This window comes from Phlebotomus argentipes, unplaced genomic scaffold (assembly GCF_947086385.1).
Source record: "Phlebotomus argentipes unplaced genomic scaffold, Phlebotomus argentipes genome assembly contig_21, whole genome shotgun sequence".
Taxonomy (NCBI): domain Eukaryota; kingdom Metazoa; phylum Arthropoda; class Insecta; order Diptera; family Psychodidae; genus Phlebotomus; species Phlebotomus argentipes.
This window is the reverse complement of record NW_026776143.1, coordinates 125,163-147,429: the sequence shown is the minus strand read 5'-3', so window position 1 is coordinate 147,429 and position 22,267 is coordinate 125,163. Positions and strand designations below refer to the sequence as shown.

Here is a 22,267-nt window from a genome sequence, read left to right as displayed (position 1 = left end):
TACTGTTAATTTCCTGAATGGTTCTCTGAGAAAATATCGGGGGGGAAATAAGAGCTGCAATGAACAAAGAAATGTACTTTAAATATCCCATCGATATATTGCGTGGGCGGGGCATCGAAATGGGCGGGGTTTATATGAATTTTTATCGTTTCTCCGCATTTGCCATGTGTTAATTGTCAAAAAGAAGATAATATAGGGAAGCTAAGTATAGGATTCCTTCTGAATTGTACGAAGAAACAATCATTTTCTAGGTTATGTTATGATTTTAGTGAATAATTAGCATTCTAGCACTTCAATTCTTATGCTAAAGTCGTCAAGATTGCTAATCATTGGCAAAATTTGGCATTTTATTAATCTTTGAAGCCAAAAAAATCACTGCAAATTGTGTTAAGGTCGAACATAACCTCAAAAAGAATCATTTGAACTTGAAAAATGTTTGTTTAGGTCATTTTCTGTGTGATTTTGACTTTAAAGTAGCAATTTTGAATTTAATGGTGGTTAAAACCGTCAAAAATAATCTAGAAAACTTCCAATTGGCATCCTTAAGTATCTCTTAGTGGTTATTTTGAGGTTATGATAAAAAAAAAACGCTTTTAAAAGCGATTTTAAGTGAATTTTTACAGAAATATCGGAAGGAAACTCAATACAACAAATTCTTTCCCTTAAAATTTGACTCCTTTGATGCCAAAAAACACTGCAAATTGTACTAAGATCAAACATAACCTCAAAAAATGTCATTTGGACTTGGAAAACGTTTGTTTAAAACACTTCCTAGGCGTTTGTTGACTCTGAATCAGCCATTTTGAGTTGAAAAGATGATTTTATCATGTAGAAAGCTTCCAATTGGAGTCTTTTAAGATCTTTTATGTGACATTTTGAGGTTATGTTTGGAGAAAAACGCTTTTAAAATCGGTTTTAAGTGATTTCTAAGACAAATATCGAATGGAAACTTAATATAAAATAAATTTCGTCTTGAATTGGACACTTTTAATGCCAAGAAAAGCCTCAAATTGTACTAAGATTGAACATAACCTCAAAAATTGTCATCGTTTTGGACAATTTTGACATAAATTCACAGAAATTCTGCAAGTTTTTGGCAGAATTAAGCATTTGGAAGCAATTAACAGTGCTTTTTCATCCTTTTATGCCAAAGAAATACTGCAAATTGTGCTAAAAATTGAACATAACCTCAAAAATTGTCATTTAGGACACTTTTTAGACAATTTTGACTCTGAATCAGCAATTCTAAGTTAATTTGCAAATTATAACAGATGATTTTGTGGTCTAGAAAGCTTCAAAACGGAGTTTTTGAAGATTCCTCAGTGATATTTTTGAGGTTATGGTGGGAAAAGACGCTCTAAAAAGCGATTTTAAGGGGATTTTGACAGAAATATCGCATGAAACCTCAAGATATTTATGAAATATTGTGGAAAGTGCGTAAAAATTTGATTAAGAGCAATTATCTCCCCCTTGTTAATTGTAATTTACACGAAGAAAGTGAGTTTCTCCAGTGGAAATGCATTGGAAAGTCTGAATGAGTGATTGTGATTGTGTTTTGCTCCCTTATAATTTGTCGCCGTGGGAAATCCTCACTCTGATTGGTGGTTTGTTTATTGAAAATCGGAGAGGAACTTGCATGGATTTCCAGGACGAGGAGAACAAGGCGAGTTGTCCTAATGAGAGAAACAATATCACACTGGTGAGGAAGTGAAGAAAAGTTTGGCCGGAAAGAAAGTGAACAAGAAGAGAAGCAAGTTATTGCTTGCAATTTCGTTTGCTAACTTGTTCCAAACTCCATCCTCTTGTCCTCCCCTGTTTCGAGAGGGGTTGTGGCGGGGGGTGGATTGAATTTTGCAGAAAGTTGCAGAGCTCGCCTAACTTTAAATATCTGCTCATCATCCGTTTTCCGGACGGAGCGACGGAAGGCGAAGCTCAATTGATAGAGAAGCTGAAAAAGAGAGAAAGAGAGAGATATTGAACAGAGAGAGTTTCCCGGTGGAAAAGTCGCCTCTTCGGTGTTTTTTTTTTTTTCGGTGTTGTCAGACCAATTTGTACAATCTTTTCCCCATTTCGACCCGCGGGATCAAAAGACATTGGCGCGTATCGTCATGGGAAAAATTCCAACAGAATCCCCAACTTCACCTTGAATTGTTGAACATTTCCAGGGTGTTTTTCCTCCCACCCCAAAACATTTTCCATCTGCGCTCACCTCCGGGCAATTTTATTGTTCAAATGGCGAGAGCCAGAAAAACTCTCTCTCTGGCGAAATTCAAGGGGCAGATATTATGATCAGGGCTGGTATTCTTGAAATTGGCCATTTTTAAGGGAGATTTCTCCTCGAAAATCTCTGCAATTCTTGGACTCTTAAAGGGAGAATGCGAGTGTGGAACAAGTTGTGGAATTTCTCTCAAATTCAAAGTCCCAACACTTGAAATAATCACAAAAATAAGCAATAATATCACACTTTTTAGGTAGGGGTAAATGGGGCAGCTTCAGATTGGGGCAGCTTCAGATTTCTTAATTTTCTCAGAGATTTTTGCATGAATAAATTCCTGGTCTTCACACAATGTTTGTGTCCTTAAGGACTACAATTGACGAAAATTTGCACAGGATTGCTTTTGTTGTTTAGATAAAATAAGTGAAAATTGAAAATCACTCACAAACTAGAATTTTGCTGCCGAATTGATTGCGTGTTTTCTCCATTAAAAAAGCCACAATTCGCGTGAAACTCTTTTACGGGATATTGAGAATTAAGTAGAGATTCTAAATATGCCAGAACTTTTCCTCCTTGGCACAGCCTTTTCAGTGGGTGGTGGAAAATGCACAAACACTGCACACGGGGCAGTTTCGGATTCGATGTGGCAACACTTGAGCGATTCGCGCTATGTGACATAACCTCACTTTCGTGCCGCAGTTGGAAGTGAACCAAAATTTTCCTTGTGGTGAAATAGTGGAAAAATAGTGCAATAACTTGCAAAATTGTGGTGTGCGGTGCAAGTTGTCACCTCTTTGTTATTTCCTCTAACGGAAAATGCGGATCTACAAGCACAAAACGCAAAGATTGAGAGCCAGCGAGGAGCTGATCCGTGAAGCGCTCGCGGACATCAGATTCCGGGGATTAACGATGAAAGCCGCCTCCGAGAAGTACGGAATACCATACACAACGATGCATTCGGTTAAAAAGAGAGCAATTGAGGCAATGGGAGACGCGTGGGGCGACGCCTCTAAGCCTACCCGAACGGGCCTCAAAAAAACCGGGATGATCTCCAAATTTGCGTCGCGCCAAGTCTTCTCGTCCCATGAGGAGCGAAATCTCGAGGAATACCTCATTGTGTGTTCAAAGCTGAGCTTTGGGCTCACGTTGGAGGCCACACAAAAGTTGGCGTATGAGCACGCCAAATTTCTGCAGCGACGATGCCCGCCAAACTGGGAGCGGGAGAAAAAGGCAGGTAGAGATTGGATCGCTGGCTTCCTCAAAAGGCATCGGTAATAAATTCGCTTTATTCGCACTAAACTAAATCAACTAAATGATTTTTGGTTTTATTATTTCAGACAAATTTCACTGCGCAAACCCGAAAATACATCTTTGGCCAGAAATATTAGCTTCAACAGAGAAAATCTGAGTATCTTTTATGATAACCTCGAATATCTATTGAAGCAGCACTCCTTTGCGCCATGCAGAATTTGGAATCTCGATGAGACTGGCTTGAGCACTGTCCTGCAAGCGCCGAGAGTTGTGGCTCCGACCAATGCCCGACAAGTCGGTCAGTGTGTGTCCGGAGAGCGAGGAGTAATGGTGTCCATCGTGGGAATTGTTAATGCATCTGGAGGCTACATGCCTCCAGTGTATTTGTTTCCAAGGAAGCGGCTTCAGAGCGTCTTCATGGAGGGTGCCCCGTCCGGGGCGATTGGCCTTCACAGCCAAAACTCGAGTTCATCCTCATATATGGACACAGAAAACTTTTTGAAGACGCTCGATCACATCCTTGTCCATGCCGCACCGTCCAAGGAGGACCCCATCCTCCTCATTCTGGACAATCACGCTTCCCACACAAGTCTGGATGCGATCAAGAAGTGTCGGGAGAATGGTATTCATATGCTGACACTGCCGCCACACACGAGTCACAAGACTCAGCCATTGGATATCAGTGTGTTCGGCCCATTTAAGTCTTATTGCAAGACTGCTTTTAATGACTGGATCACGGAAAATGCTGGACAGAAGATCACATTGCACAATATTGTGCGTATTTCCGCAAGCTCCATCGTGAAGAGCTTTTCCACTCACAATATCTGCAAGGGATTTGCAAAATGCGGAGTGCATCCATTGGACAGGTCGAAGTTAATGGAATGCATCGAATCCCCGATGGAAAATGCTTCACGAAACACTGCAGCGAAGACGCCACAGATGCCATTTGAGTCATCGACAGCATCGGACGATATTCGTCCAATCAATTTTGGTGATTCAGTGACTGATGAAGAATTCGACTTGCCGTTTCTGATGCCACCCTGTAGTCAACAACTTCCAACTGAACAGGACATTGAGGAGGATATATATATTTCATCAACGCCTCCCCCGGGTGATTTGGAGGATTTTGTAATTGCCAAAGATCAATCGAACTCTTCTCCTCACCTGAACAGTGATTCCGTTCTGATGAGATCTGAGGACGAGGCGCTTGATTTCAGCCGAGGGGCCAGAGAAGATATTCATGAGATCCCAAACATTAACAAGAGGCTACACTCCATGATTGGCGGTCCTCTGGACCTCACTTACCCGTCAGTGCCGCCATACAGCCAGCTAAGATTTGGCGGAGTAGAGCTTCATCGGCCATTGCCGAATCCACAGGCTGTTCAGAAATCAGCAAAATTTACCCGGCAAGTGTCTTCAGCGATTCTGACTGGATCACCAGAGATGAAGAAGAAGGAGGAGCAGGTGATGAAGAGGAATCTTAAGAAGGAGGAGCAGGTGATGAAGAGGAATCTTAAGAAGGAGAAGCAGGATTTGAAGAAGAAGATGAAGGAGGAGAAGCAGGATTTGAAGAAGAAGATCCAGGAGGAGAAGCGTGAATTGAAGAAAAAGATCCAGGAGGAGCGACTGAAATCGAAGCTCAAGAAAAAGAAGCCAGAGAATCGTAAGAAGACTGAACAAAAAGTGGAAACTGATGTTCCCAAAAGGAAGAGAGGGAGGCCTAGGAAGACCCCTTTAATATAGTTAATAAAAATGTTTAATTTGCAAAACTAAATTCTTTAATTTAAAATTTTCATTCAATTCAATTTTTGAGTCAACAAATAACATGCTTTTTCTCTCTCTTCATCTCACTGTGAGGTATCCTATTTTGTTTTACAATTATTTATTGTCTTATCTAACAGCTAAAGATCTTCAGATGAACCAGGAAATTAAGAACTTTTTAATAAAAAACATTTCTCTATTAAATTCACCCACTTGACTGGAGGGCAGAAACAGAATTTTCACGAGCACTCAAAGTCAAAAGAATTCTTGCATGTTTTTTCCACTAAGTAAATCCGGACGCGGCTGCACGCCGCTCTTGCTGGCAATCATGAGAACCGTGGAGAGCATTTGGTCGAGATTCTGGTTCATTCTGGCTTGGAACTACCGCCAAGGGCTTTTCCAGCTCCTCTAGGCACGCGAGTAAAATGGTGACATCTTTAGCTCTTCGGCGCTATCCTCACGGACTCCCAGTTCGAACGTGGACACGTTTTTGCCGTCACTTAGGTATTATTGTCCTGCTTGGCTGTCTTCCTCTGCGGTGTCTTGCGCGTCGGCGTGCGCTCCTCACGCTCGCTCTTGTACTTTTTCAGCCACTTTTGCACATCGGCGTTCTGGCCAAGATCCATCACCAATATGTATTTGTCGTCTCGAAGCTGGCTGAACGCGTACACCGGAGAGTGTCAATTGGCGTGCGTGAAGCCCGGATAATTACAAATGTGACTACGAGGTTATGTTTCTGTTTGTCCGGAAGCAGGCGGAGAGAGACTTCTCGTGAAAGAAAACTGTTGCAATTGCGGCACTCGATGGCTACGGTTGCTCTTCAGTATCCGTGCCGTCCGGGACTCTGGTCGTGGGCATCGGCGGCGAACTTTTGATGGAATTCCTTCATTTCTTCACCACTGTAAATAGAGAGGAAACATTATTGCAAAACGAATGAATTCAGCATTTTCTAGTTCTCACATACCTATTAATCCTGTTACTCCTCCTGATCCTTTTCTTGTTATAAGTAAGACAACAAATTTTCCTAAATTAGGAAAAATAACTCGCGAAACAATATGAGCGGGACATTTGCGGCACTGGCAGCGCTGCGAGTTCTCACATTTGACACTTTGCGGGATTGCCATATGGGAAATATGGCTTTCCGTCAATAAAATTTCTCATGTCGTGCAAGGGTCCAGAAAAGTCGCGAAAATAGTAATTTAAAGGCGATTTTTAGCGAAATAAACAGTGTCAGTGTGTAGATTAGAAACCAAAGTGATCATTTGCCCGCGATTCGACAATTCCACAATGGAATTTATGGTAAATATCAGTGAAAATCTGAAACTGCCCCAGAGCAATCCGAAACATCCCCGTGCGGGGCAGTTTCAGATAAATTACAATATTATTTTCATTCCTCTTTTAGAGGAAAAAGGATCAGTTTTAATGCTCAATGAAAGGCATTTTCTGAAGCTCAATAGACGAGAGTTTATTTGAGCGTTGTGATCATTTCAATATATTCAGCCGATTTTTCAAGAAAAAATCCTAAAGTTGGAACAGCATTTTGAATCTGAAGCTGCCCCACTTACCCCTATGTTTCTCACAAAATAAGAGATATTTGTTAAGTTTTTATGAAAAACATAAGAAATTGAAGGCAATATTATGACAATTTCTTAAGAAATCTGGCTTTTCTTGACAATTTTCTGTACTCTTTGCTACTTCTTATGAACCATAATCACTTGCAGATGAATTTTTAGATCCCATTTGAATTCTTGTTCACTTTTCTTAAATTTCAATTCTATATTATCACAAAAATAATAGAAAAAGATGGATTTTCATGAGTAATTTAGAGACAATTCACTGATAAATGGGCGGAGCTTCCGAATGGGCGTGGTTTAAGTTGTAAACACTTGAAATAATCACAAAAATAGTCAATAATATCCACTTTTTACACATGTTTCTCACTAAATAAGCAATATTTGGCGTGTTTTCATGAAAAACTTAAGATATTCACGGCATTATTATGACAATTTCTTAAGAAATCGGGCTTTTCTTGACAATTTTCTGTACTCTTTGCTACTTCTTATGAACCATAATCATTCGCGGATGAATTTTTAGATTATATTTGAGCTTGATACTTAAAGAAAAAGTGTTCTGGCAAGGTTGGAGTGCGATAAAACAGTGAACGGTGAGAAAAAAGAGCGAAAGAAGTTGAGACGTCGGACTTCTGAGGTCCAAAGGAAGCGGCTGGTGGAGTTCATGAAGGAACATCGCGAGCTACGCAAGGGCAAAGGACGTGAGATCGCGAGAAACGTTAGAAATATCAGGGAATTTCCTTCTCATTAGTTAAAGATTATTTGATTGGTTTTTCACCACATTTTGAGGACATTTGCATAAGATATCTTGATATTATTTTGACTTGATTTTAATTACTAGCTAATGGTCTCGGTCTTTTCGGAATTTTTAGCCCTCTCATTACTTATTTTAATTATTTGTTAGTTGTGTTTTAATTGAATAGTCGGTGCATTTTGCCTTTTTATCTTCTTCATGCGCTTCAAGAACACCCGCAAAGTGCAATATTTTGTATGAAATATTGCGAATTACACGCCTTAATATGTCATTTTTTACTATTTAAATTATTAATAAAATTAAAATTTATTCTTATAGCAAAACTTGTTAATATTTATTGACATTTTTGCCAAAGAAACTTGGATAAATCAATCGAATTCACGCGCCAATCGATGGTTTTACCGTCAAGAATACCAAAAACTCACTTTCCACAGTTTCTCGCCTGAAATGCCATCTCGCGCCCAGTTTTCACATTTCGACAATACCAGCCCAGAAGTGGTGTACAGCTTCTGCAGAATTGAAAATCTTTCAATTCCTTGCACTGCAAGGGCTTTTGATGCAACAAATTGAGGCATTTTCTAATTTATTAAACTAGAAAAAGTCGATTTTATTGCTTTTTCTAGGTTATGTGATTGATTTTAAACCATTAAAATAGTTTCTGCTGATTAAATAACCCTTAAAATGATGAAATTTGTGCTAATTCTTCAAATTTTAGAGGTGAGAAACAACTTGAGACTCAATCATAACCTCAAAAATGACATTTTAGTCTAGAAAAATTCATTTTTGCGTAGTTTTTTTTGCAGTTTGTGCTTTAAAATGCCAAATTCAAGGTCATTATCCTGTAGAAAATGTAGAATTGAAAGGTTTTAAATTAATTCAAGATAGATTTTTTTTTTTTTTTAATATAACTCATAACCTCACAATTTTGAGTAGAATTTGTCTAATAATTTTCTCTTAAAAATTAGATTTTTAAGATACAATTTGTCATAAATACATTTGAATACCATGAAAAGTCGATTTATCATAGTTTTCTTCTTAATCTAATTTTTGAAAAGCTTTTTATTTGTTCTTCCTGTATAAAAAATGTTGAGATTTTTAACTTAAAAGACAATTGTAAAAAAAATCTTATTTATCCAAAAAAAAGCACAAATCGACGGGTGAATGGAAAACTGTGAAAAGTCGATTTATCATAGTTTTCGTCTTATGTATTTTTGAAAAGCCTTTTATTTGTTCTTTCTGTAGAAGAATTTTAAGATTTCTATCTTATGAGACAATAGAAAAAAATCTTATTTATCTAAAAAGCACAAATAGAAAAAAAATTGTCATGTTTTGCGAATGAAAAATCGAATTTTCATTGTTTACGGTGTACAATTTTTCCAAGAAAAATGTCTCAAAAATTGCAGTCAAATGAATAAAATGTCTTTTTAGAAAATATTTGTAGATTTTCAGAATTATTCTAAAATGTTTTTTTGGTCTTTAAATGAATATTTTTCATATCTTTTAAATTTTTTCACTTGAAAACATTAAGAAAAAGTTCAATTGAAGGAAGAAAAGTTGATTTTTTGTATAAAATCGACTCAAAAACCATTAAAAATCGACTTTGAAAAGTAATATTTTCAGATTTTCTATTAATTTTGCCACATTTTAGTCAAAAATTTCAATAAATAAACCAATAAAACATTTACAAAATAAAAAATACAGAGAAATATTTTCACTTTAACGAACGATTTGAAGGCATTTTGAGTATTTTGAAGTAAATTTTTGGCAAATTTCGCAGCTGTTTTAATGCCAAAATTTTTAACTCGCTTTGCTGAAAAATGGCGATTTTGACTTTTTATAGTTTTCGAGGCACCCGTCGAAATGGATGAAAATTGGAAAGAGTTTTCGAAGAAAAATGTCTCAAAAATTACAGTGACAAGCATAAAATGACGTTTCTGAAAATAATTTTTAATTTTTAGAATGATTTTCAAATTGTTTTTAATTTTTTATGAATATTTCTAATATCTTTCAAATTTTTTTCACTTGAAAACTTCAAAGAAAAGTATAAAAAGTTGTTTTTTTGGAACTTTTTTTTGGATTAAATCGACTCGAAAACCATTAAAAATCGACTTTGGAAAGTTATATTTTCAGATTCTCAATTAATTTTGCCATATTTTAGTGAAAAAATTTAATAAATACCAATAAAATCAACTAAAATGTTAACAAAAAAATAAATTCAGAGCAATATTTGCACTTTAACGGACAATTTGATGGCGTTTTGAAGGAAATTTGACAAATTTCGCAGCTCTTTTAGTGCTAAATTTTGAATTTGCGTTGCTGAAAATTGGTGATTTTTCCTTTTGACAATTTTCGAGGCAACCTTTAACCTCTTGAGGCGGAAAAATCTGGGATTAAATTGTGATAAGTTCGTAATAAGAACAAGAAACTGTTCAAGAAGTCTAAAAAGCGATAGAAAATGTCTTTAAAGGTGTTCAAAAGTGTCTCAGAAGTGTTAAAGATTCTCTGCACAGAAACTGTAACAAAATGGTGTACAGATTCATGGCATATTTGGCTCCACCTTGGCGAAATCCTGGAGTTTTGCGGTGTAAAAAAGAATGGCCAAGAACACAGTCGCATGGAGTGGCAGAAAAAGCGCGGGGTTGCGGCTTTTCTGGCCGGAGGACATCATTTTTTCACTTTTCCAGCCGCAATTCCAAATAAATTCAGCGCTTCCCCTTCGGCACTCTGCACACGATATTCCAACCCCCGCCCCCACCCCCCAAAAGAGAGGCGACATTTTTGGCGCGAGACTGCAGCAAAATTCGTATTTTGCATTCACGTTTTTTGTGCAGACACACACATTATCATAATCATAAATATGGGGCGCTTTTTCTGGGGGGATGCGACTGATTTATCCCCTTCGAGGAGGGGTTGGAGTGGCGTTGGGGATGAATTTTGGTGCCAGATAGTGCTTTATTCCTTTCTAATTCACCCCAAACAGAGCGCAAATGTGCGAATTAAAGTCACCGAGATTAAAATTAGATTAAAATTAAATCGCAAGACGATTTAATTTTTCAAAGAAAATAATCAAAAATTCATTGTTTTCCCAAGTAAAATAGCAAAATAATCTAATTTTGAATAAAATATTAAGGAAAAAACCAAAAAATTATTGAAATTTCTATTAAAAATCAAGATTTGAATGAAAATATTGAGAAATCAAAAAAAATTTAAATTTTTATGAAAATTTTGATCAAATATTCAGGAAATAATAAAAAAAACCATGAATATTTGAATGAAATAATCAAAATTTGAATATAAAAAAATCAAAAAAACAAAAATTGATTGAAATTTAATTTAAAAAAATCAAATTTTGATTAAATATTCAGGAAATTATGAAAAAATTATTTAAATTTTTATGAAATAATCAAAATTTTGTATAAAAATATTGATAAATCAAAAAATAATTGAAATTAATTTTTTAAAAATAAAATTTTGATTAAATATTCATGAAATAATGAGAAAATGATTGAAATTTGTATAAAAATCACGAAATAATCGAAAACTTAAAAATTTTATTAAAAAAAATCAAATTTTGATTAAATGTTCAAGGAAATTATTAAAAAATTATTGAAATATTCTATAAAATAATCATAATTAGAATAAAAATATCGATAAATAAAGAAAAAATTGAAATTTTTATTAAAAAAAAATCAAATTTTGAATAAATATTCAGGAAATAATCAAAAAATTATTTACATTTTTAAGAAATAATTAAAACTCGAATAAAAATATCAACAAATCAAAAAATAATTGAAATTTTTATGAAAAAAAAAATCAAAATTTGAATAAATATTCAGGTTATAATTAAAAAAAAAATTGATTGAAATTTGTATTCATTTGTATTTATTGCCTTCAAAACATCATTTCAAATTGAAGTTATTCGGCAAAGAGTTTAATTTGCATTTGAACTTTAATCACGCACAAATTCCGTCTAAAGACCATTTTCTTTCGCATTCCGTGCAATATTTCTTTAAAAATCCACCCAAAAACCCCTTTTTTGAACGTCTTTTCCGACCATAACCTCAAAAATATCACTGAGGAATCTTAAAAGACGCCAATTGGAAGCTTTCTAGTTGATCAAATCATTCAGTAAAGTCAAAATTGCTAATTCACAGTCAAAAAATCGTGTAAAAAGTGGTCTAAATAAACATTTTCCATGTTTAAAATGTCATTTTTGAGGTTATGTTCGACCTCAACACGTTTTTGTTTGTGTTTTTTGGCATCAAAAGTTCAGAAAACAATTGTTTATGTCATGAAAATGCTTTATTCTGTCAATGATTAGCAATCTTGGTGACTTTAGTGTAAGAATTGAAGTGCTAGAATGCTATTTATTCACTAAATTCATTACATAACCTAAAAAAATGATTGTTTCTTCGTACAATTCAGAAGAAATCCAAAGATTCTGGATGAATTGTCAGTAAAAGAAGCATTCAGGAAAGGAATTTTGAAGGTTTTTCAACACTTTCACTTCTTAAGGACTTCTTATTGAGCTGTACACCACTTCTGGACTGTATTATCTCCCCCTTGTATTATATAAGTATTGACGAGAATTTCCTGAAAAATATCACTTTCCCAAGGCTGAGTTTGTTGTGAATCATATCAAGAAAGAGAGAGGGAAAGTGTATTTATTGCAAAATCTAATCCAATTTCCAACTCCGTGTGCTTCAGAGTCCTGCGGAAGGACTCTGTGAGTGTCTTGAAATATACGATGTGGATGCCACAGTGGTCATGAGATGCTCCTCCTCTTCCCGAAAATGGTGATTAGGAGCTTTCTCTGGGCAAAATTCATTTGAAATACAACCCGAAGTAAATTTAATTTAATCTCCTCTCTCGCTTCAGAAGAAAATTATTTATGCAAATAAGAAATATATTGCAAAATGCTCTCTGTGCAAAGAGGAGTTTGAGGCGCGCACCTTTCGGGATTATCCCAGCGCTATTTAGTGGGTGGGCCACACACATCCCATTGACCGACGTCCCTCGACTGGAGCATGTCTGTCCATAGACAAATCCTCCAGTGTCCCCGGGACACGTCCGCACAGAATCACAAGCTACTTGGGACACACGATGGGAAAGGCTTAATGCAAGGGGCAAATCACAACAAAAAAAGATTATTTTCTCAAGAAAAATTGAAAAAATAAGAAAAAATGATTACTTTCCAAAATAAAATTGCAAACATAAATCAAAATAATCAAATTCTGAATTAAATTGTCAAAAAAAGAATTTTTTTCTCAAATAAAATTGAAAAAAAATTACAAAAATCAAAATAACCAAATTCTGAATGAAATAATAATAATAATAAAGAATATTTTTTCAACTAAATTTTTAAAAAATTATCATATTCTGAAAAAAAATAATCAAAAAAAAAATTCCAAGTAAAAATACATTAAATCTCAATAATCAAATTATCAAAAAATTATTAATTTCCAAAATAAATTAGAAAAAAAACAAATTTTGAATACAATTATCAAAGAATGATTGTTTTCCAAATTAAAATTGCCAAATAATCAAATTTTGAATGAAATAATAACAAAAAATTAATATTTTGCAAAATGAAATTGAAAAATAATCAAATTCTAAATGCAATATCAAAAAAAGATTTTTTTATTTTTCAAACAAATAATCAGAATATTCACAATTATTCAATTATATTCAAAATTTGAATAAATATTCACAAAAAAAAAATAATAATCAAAATTTGACTTAAAATCACGAAATAATCGGAAAAAAGGTTGAATGTTCTCAACTTGCGCCAGTGATTTTCCCCTTGGGAAATACACTCTCCAGGTCGTCTCAGAAACTTCCTCCTTCTTCATCCAAATCGTGCTGCGCAACTCAGAGATGGACAATTTAAGAGCGGAATATGGAAGAAAAAGCCAGGAAATCGTCCCCATGCCGTCCCACGAGGGACGATTTGGGTAAGAAATCCCAAGAATGTCCCAAGACTAGCTTGGGACAATTCCCGCCGAGTTTTAGTGTGGGACGGAATGGTCAATGGGATGGAATGGATCCTTAATGTGTGGTGCAAGTATTTCACTGCTGACCACACGTAATTCCTTTGCGCACAAAATTAATTTCCGCCATCATCTCATATGCGGAATGTGAAATGGGTGAGAGATTATTTGAGATCCTTCCTCTCGAGGATGCTTCTCTCGGGAAATTCAGCCCGTGGCAGATGTTGAAGCACCGGATGGCCCTGGGAGAAATGTACACTCTCTCTCTCTCTCACGAGGGACGAGGAGGAATGCGGATGAATTTGACTCCTTCAGATCTCCTCCTCCTCGTCGTCCTTCGGCGTCGCCCAGGATTACTGCGAGTGCATCTGGCGACGGTGGGAGATTTCTCAGAAGGTCCAACGCATGCTGAGTAACAGCTGAAGACATTTGTCGTGGCAATTGACTGCGAGATTTCTTTTATGTCACACGCCGAACTCTTGAACCACTGTTTTCCCTATAGCGGAGTGTGGGGCACATGCGAAACATCGCATTGTTTTCTTACGCTAATTATAGGTTGAAGATTTTCCTAAATTCCCAATATTCCGCAGAATTTCACACTTCTTTGAGTCAATTTTGGCTTTTAGCAACAAGAAGAAGTCTTTGGAATCAGAATTCCTCCTAATTATAATCCTTCTTTTTTTTTATAGGTTATGTCACGAATCTAAGACGGATTTAGTGAATAATTCGTATTCTGACACATCAGTTTTTCTTCTCAATACCAAAAGATTGCAGAATTAAGCATTTTCACGCTATAAACATTACAATTCTCAAACATAACCTCAAAAATAGTCATTTTGATCGGAAAATTTGTTGTTTAGCAAACTTTCTCTACGATTTTCATTCTAAATCAGCAATTTCACAGCTCATTTGCAAGAGAAATTAGATGATTTTGTGATAAACGGATTTCTTTAAAGATTACTCGGTAATATTTTTAAGGTTATGTTCGGAAAAATTCCCAGAAAAAGGGAGTTATTCCAATACAAACTTAGAAGAATATTTTCAATTTGAGAATTTTGTGAATCTCTTAAGTTTCCATCCGATATTTCTGTAAGAATCCACTTAAAAACCGCTTTTTTGTGTGTCTTTTCCGATCATAACCTCAAAATATCACTAAGAAAGCTTCAAAAACTCTGTTCTAAAGCTTTCTAGATCACAAAATCAACTTTTTTGATTGGCTAAACAACTCAAAATTGCAGATTCAGCATCAAAATCATTGAGAAAGTTTTCTAAATAAACATTTCTTAAGTCTAAATTATTTTTTTCACAGGTTATGTTCAATTATAGCACAATTTAAAGTGTTTCTTTGCATCAAAGTGTTAGAAAATCAATGTTTCTTGACATGCAAATGCTTAATTCTGTCCAATGATTAACGAATTGATGTGCTAAAAAGCGAATTATTCCCTCAATCTGTCCTTGATTCGTTACATAACCTAGAAATGGGATTTATATTAAGTAAAAATCACGAGAAAATCAAGAAAAAATCGGGAAAGAAGCAGTCAGGAAATGAATATTGTAGTTTTTTAAACACTTCCTGATACTCTTGTTGGGTTGTTCACCACTTCTGACCATATTATCTCCCCCTTGATACTGTATAATGTTTAATTAGAATTTTTCTAGCTTGAAATCGTTGATTTGAAGTGAAAATTTTGAGGTTTTGTGTGACTTTAGCATTAATAATGGATAGAAATAACTTTTTACATTTTTCCCGCCCAATATTTTCCCAAGTAAAATTATAAAAAATAATCAAATTATGATTTAAATAATGAAAAAAAGATTATTTTCCCGCAGTTAAATCACAAAAAAAATCAAAATATTATCAAAAACTGAATAAAATAGTCAAAAAATGAATATTTTCTCAAATAAAATTGAAAAATAATTGAAAAAAAAAATTTATTTTCCCAAATAAAATAACAAAAAATCAAAATAACCCAATTCTGAATTAAATAATAAAAAAATGAATTTTTTCTCAAGAAGATTTTGAAAAATAATCAAATTCTAAATAAAATATCAAGAAAAAGATTTTTTTATCAATCAATAATATTCAATGAATCAGAATATTTCCGAATATTCACAATTATTCAATTATATTCAAAAATTGATTAAATATATTCAGAAAATAATTTTAAAATATTCAAAAAATAATCAAATTCTTATGAAATATTCAGAAAATAATCAAAAAATCAGAATCTTGTACGAAATAATCAATATTTGTATAAAATAATTAATTTTTTAAAAGAAATATTAAGAAATTAATAAAAAAAATGTACAAAAAATCAAAATTTGTATAAAATAATTAATTTTTAATGAAATAATCAGGAAATAATAAAGAAATATTCAAAAAATAATCAAATTTTAATGAAAGATTGAGAGAATAATGAAAATTTGAGTAAAAATCACGAAATAATCGAGGAAAAAGATGGAATAATTACAAAGTTAATGGTCTCAATTTGCGCTAGTGATTAGCCCCTTGGGCGTAAACTATCAAAAATCGTATTTCTTTCATTTTTGCCGATCTGAACTCAATGGAATATTTTTAAGATTAATTCAAACAGACATAAGACGTCAAGAATATATCAAGTCAGAGTTGACTTGGTCCGAAACCGCCCCGCTCTCCTCTATCCGCCCCAATGCCAAGGAGACACGCAGGAAACCTCTTCGCAATTGGATCTGCCGGCTGAAGAGAGAGAGAGAGAAAGAGTGGCACAGTCAAAGGGGTTGCACTAATCCACTTTACAAATTTCCTCCTCGCGGCTGGAGTGACGGCAAGAGCCATTCCTTCTGCCGCGGCGGGAAATATTTCTTCCATGGGCGCATGAAGAGATGGAAATAAATTTTCAAGCAGCCACAGAGAAAGCGAGAGAAAAAAGTAATTTTCAAAAGTGAATCCAAATCCACAGTGAATTGTGTGCGAGGCTGCTATTATCGTGAATTGTGGCGGAGGGGGGAGGAATAAAAAGAAAAAAAAGAGTCTCTCACGATATATACACACAGAAAATCCAGCCAAATTAAATACCGAGAGAGCTTTGTGCATTGCAATCGCGCGCTCTTCATTTGCCGCGCGCGCTTTAATGCCGCGAGCCGAGCTGGAGGAATCGATTTGAGAGATTGCTCTGGAGAGTCTATTAAATTAAGAGAACACATCTTGGACTCATTATTGCCTCAACCGCGAGCACAATATACATATATACAGTAGCGAAAATTAGCTTAAGACATTTATGATGAAATTTAGGCCATTTTTACTTTTGATGCTGAAAATTCGATATTTATTTTAATTTTAGAGACAAATTTATTAAGATAAGAAATAATTAGAATTTAATAATCTTTCAAATGGCGTTAAGATCATGGCGATATCTCAATTAGAAGCCGAATTATTGCAAAATGCAGAGAAATGTGCGCAAAAAAACAGCTGAAATTAAGTTAAGACACTTAATTTTATGCTCAAAATCCTTGTTATAATCATAAAACTTACTACGATATTCGTATAAAATCATGATTTTGAAATGTCTCAAAGACATTTACAATATTTACATAATAAATGCGTCTTGATTTGGACTTATAAACTGGCTTTTTGTGTGTTTTTAGCTTTCTTTTCAACACTTTTTTGTACAATTTCTTCCTTTCTCACGCACAATCGTGGCTTAAATCCTGTTCACAGGTTTTCTATGAAGTGTCAAAGAGGACTTCAAGTTAATTGTTCAAGAACAATCATGTAGTCTTGAAAATTACAGCATTTTGCTCTTTAGAAAGTGTTGATTTTTAGTCAATTTCTTATTATAATGTTCAGAAAATCGATAATTTCTTATTGATGAACGACAGGAAAATGGTTCTAATTACGTTTGCATATTGTTTAGCATACAAAATTTGCATAAAATTCACGGAATTAAGGATCAATCAATAAACTAGTTAAATCTTTGCTTCTTTGCGTGCCTTAGAGAACACTTTAATTATCTTAATTCTGGTTTTAATGACAACAATTCCATAAAAAAAAACCCAAAAATTCATGTAAAACAGCTAATAAGACGAGTTATTGGCCTTTTTCCTCCTTTGTTTCAACATCTAACCATCCTCATCATCATCTGAATGATTGCAAAGACGGCAAAATGGACTTTTGTACAATTTTTTGGCGGAAGCGCGCAGCTTATGCTCTGCAGCATGAGAAAGCGAAAGTTGTCTAGAGAAAACCTTGTTTTTCCGGCGGATGAAGAAGAAATATCACTTTGGCATGTATGAGAGAAATGTAGCCCTCGAAAAGCTCTATATATAGGAAAAATATTCCAACATAAAAGTTTCTTCGTTTCGGAGATATTTGAGAAAATGTGGTTTAAAAATCAAGGATTTTTTTACCTAATGGTTTTACAAAAGACCATTTTAGACCAACAAGGAGTGGTCTAAAATACCCACAATGTTCTACAAAATAGTAGATAATTTCAATATCTGTCATTTGAGTCTAATTTGGGGGAAATCCGTGAAAAATTGGGCGAGATATGAGCACAAAAGTGTGACAAAGTGGGCAGAAAAAAGTGTGATTTTTATACATCGTTGAGTGAAATTTCTGTACAATTTCTCATTGATCAATGAATTGGTGTCCTAACTGAATTTTCCCCACTGTATATATATATATAGCAGAGTGTCCTCGGCGGCTTTGAGCACTTAATGAGGCACAAATGCAGCTGAAGAACATCTTTATTCCCTAATTAATTCCCAGCATTCCTGCCGCGAGCTTTCTCAATCAGCACACTCACCCTTAATTAAAATACATAAATAGCCACCCTCGCAATTCCGCCCCACAGCGCTGTGAATCTCAATGAATTTCCAACTGTGGCTTGATGAATGTTGCGGAGGCAATTTGTCTGGAAGCTCTCAAAAATGCCTTTTTAACTCAATATTTCACTGCATAAACTCTCGACACTGATGGAAAAGTAAATCTGCGGCGCTTTTTTTCACCCCCGAAAACTCGCACACGAGCTTTCGCTACATGTTAATTTATGCACAGCGGAGAATTAAATGTTCACTGACAATCATTCAGGATACTTTTGCGTGTGGAATTTTATCATTTATAGAATCAAACAGAGTGGATTTTGCTGGAGAGAAATTTTGAGTCGAGTTTAATCAAATTTATTTTGCTAATTTATAATAAACAGAGAAATAAAATACAATTTTAGACAATTTAATGGTAAATTCCAAGGGGAAAATAACACGCAAGTTGAGACCATTAACTTTGTGATTATTCAATCATTTTTTTTATTATTATTTTTTGTATTTTTCTGAATATTTCATTCAAAATTTGATTATTTCACACTAATTCATATTATTTTTTGATTATTTTCTAAATATTTAATAAAAATGTTTTTATATAGAAATTTATATTTTTTTTTTGTATTATTTTCTGAATATTTGATTATTTTTTGATACTTTTCCGAATATTTTTTTTTTCAAAATTTGATTATTTTTTTATTTTACTTGGGAAAATAATCATTTTTTCTATTCTTAATTCAGAATTTGAATTTTGTAATTTTTTTTTCAATTTGACTTGGGAAAAATTCTTTTTTTATTCACAATTTGATTATTTTTCAATTTTATTTGGGAAAAAATCATTTTTTTATTATATTTTATTTAAAATTTGATTATTTTCCAATTTTATCTGGGAAAAAATAATTTTTTTATTATATTTTATTTAAAATTTGATTATTTTTCAATTTTATTTGGGAAAAAATCATTTTTTTATTATATTTTATTTAAAATTTGATTATTTTCCAATTTTATCTGGGAAAAAATAATTTTTTTATTATATTTTATTTAAAATTTGATTATTTTTCAATTTTATTTGGGAAAAAATCATTTTTTTATTATATTTTATTTAAAATTTGATTATTTTCCAATTTTATTTGGGAAAAAAATCATTTTTTTATTATATTTTATTTAAAATTTGATTATTTTCCAATGTTATTTGGGAAAAAAATCATTTTTTTTAATTATTTATTTCAAAAATTGATTATTTTTCAATTTTATTTGGGAAAAAATCATTTTTTTTATTATATTTTATTTCAAAAATTGATTATTTTTCAATTTTATTTGGGAAAACTTGTGGGAAAATAATCATTTTTTGATTATTTTACTTAAACAAATTGATTATTTGATTAGAAAACATTAAGTTTCCTCAAAAATCACCCCTTGTGATTTGCCCCTTGGTGATTTCAATATTTTCTGATAATTTCAAATATTCCAACAAACTAAATTCAACTGAATTCAAAGGGGGAAATATTGGCAGTGTTGAGAAATAAAAGTAGTAAAATAATTAGAGAACAATTTTCTATGCAAAATTGACACATGAATTTCAGCATTTTACAAATAATTTACTTAAAATAATCATATTTTTTCATTAAAAAAAAAACAAATTTTTGTGAATAAAAAATGTGTTGAAAATATTTGTCTTTTTAAATCTAAAATAATTAATTAATCTAAATTTCAGTGGTAAGAAACAGTTTAAAGTCACTCATAACCGCAATTCTGAAAGCTAAGAGGATTGGAAGCAAACATAACCTCAAATTTTCACTTCATAACAAAAAATTTTGTGCTAGAAAGATTCTAAATTAAAAATGCAGCGTGGAAAAGTGGAATTTTGAGCCGAAAATAATTAAATATTGTATAAAAATGTCTTGAAAATAGTCTGAAAATCAGAATTATAAAATTGTCAGTTAGATTTTGGTTAGATTTCAGTCAGATTTCAGTCATATAAACAATCCATGAAGTCTGAAGTTTAGGAAAGTGTTGAAGATTTATCGTAGCAAATTATTGTACAGATTTTAGTCACATTATTCTTTCCCTTGAGAAGTATTATATAGATTGTATGCATTATAAATCCCCCTTGATTCTATGTGTTCACAAGAATAATTGGATTTCACAGAATCACATTCGAAGAATTGCAATTTTCATTCAACAATCAACGGAATTTGATAATCATTTGTTGTTTCTCTTCGCAATAATGCTTAAATCTTTAAATATTTCACAATAATCATAACAATTTTTGGAATCAAATCCGCGCTCTTCAGCCAAATAGGCATCTCTTTATGAGTTCTCCGTGCGCAATTAAACCGTAAAATTCGCTTTGTGTCGTTAAACTCCGCAGAAAATGGCATGACATTTTTTGCACCATTCGCTGAGCGAGAATATTAAATGGAATTGCGCTGTAAAATACACCAAATTTCTCCTAATGATTCACCTAATTGTGCCAACATGAGACAAATTAATATTAATGGCGGAAAGCTCTCCATGCGCGACGTCAAAAAGCACGACGAATTTTTCCCAATGCATGGAATTCAAAATTCCTCACAAGGGGGAGATAATATGGCTGAAATCTGTACACAACTTGCTGACATTCCTGAACGCCTTTAAAAGGCATTTTCCATCACTTTTTTAAACACCTTCAACTATTTCTTGCCCTCAATTCTTACTTTAATCACAATCAATTGTAAATTTTGCCTTCAGAAAATGCTTTGAACAATTCTGAACAAATTGTGAGGTTATGAATTCGACTTATAAAGCCTGAAAATAAGTAAATATAGAGAATTTTTGAATATTTCTACTAGATAATGAGGTTGAATTTGTTACTTAGAAGCAAAAACCGCGGAAAAACTAATCAAAGAAACATTCTTCTAGACTAAAATAAGATTTTTTGAGGTTATGAATGATTTTTAAGCTTTTTCTCAATCAATATGGCGTTATTTTGAACACAAATGCTCAAATCTATAAATAATTCTAGCTTAAGGACAAATTTGATGACTTTAAAGGTTATTAAATCGACAGAATCTGTTTAAAATCAATCACATAACCTAGAAAAAGCAATAAAAATTGTTTCATCGAAGTAGAATTGTAAAGAAAATACCTGAATTTGTTGAAATTGAAGCTTTTTCAAGGCAAATATTCCGAATATTTGAACACTTTCAATTCTTAACACTTCATTAAAAGCTGTTCAACACTTCTGACTGCAATATTTGCCCCTTGATTTCCCATCAAATTAGCCGTTTGAGCATTAGTTTAAGTCAAGAGGGAGATAATATGCCCTTAATCTCTTAAGCTCTTAAGTTTTCATCTAATTTTTCCACATAAATCTATTTTAAAACGCTCTTTTACACATCTTTTCCAACCATAACCTCAAAATATCGCTAAGAGAGCTTCAAAAGATTCAGTTTGGAAGGTTTCTTTTTATGGAAATTGACAAAAATGTTCTTTTCAGCTTAAAATCCTTTTCCTTCCCATAACATAGATCGTTCTAACGCCGCCACAATCATCCTTCTTATTGACATTTCTATACCCCGATAAGGAGATATGCAGAGCCTCCAATGTTTCCGGTTTTTTGTATTGTCAAAGCTTTTTAGACTACAGAATCGTCTTTTATGATTTGGCAGTGACTTAAAAATGGCTGATTCACAGTCAAAATCATACAGAAATGGTTCTAAATTGACATTTTTCAAGTTCAAATGACTATTTTTGAGGTTATGTTCCAGTTCAATACAATTTTCAGTGTTTGGTGGCAAGAAATGCTCAGAAAAACGATGTTTATTGCACGCAAATGCTTTCTGGCGATCTTTCTCAATTGAGCATTAGAATTAATTGCGATTTATTCACAAAATCTGTCCGTGATTCGTTACATAACCTCGAAAAAGAATTATTATGACTGTTTTTG

At 33.4% G+C, this 22,267-nt stretch overlaps 1 protein-coding gene across 1 annotated transcript; it reads left to right on the top strand.

Annotated features, from left to right (window-relative positions):
* Positions 1-3,031: 3,031 nt before the first annotated feature.
* Positions 3,032-5,209, top strand: LOC132256836 (uncharacterized). The gene is made up of 3 exons (XM_059753440.1): positions 3,032-3,486; positions 3,553-4,963; positions 5,039-5,209. The coding sequence occupies exons 1-3, from the start codon at positions 3,032-3,034 to the stop codon at positions 5,207-5,209; spliced, it is 2,037 nt and encodes a 678-aa protein (XP_059609423.1).
* The last annotated feature ends 17,058 nt before the right edge of the window (positions 5,210-22,267 follow it).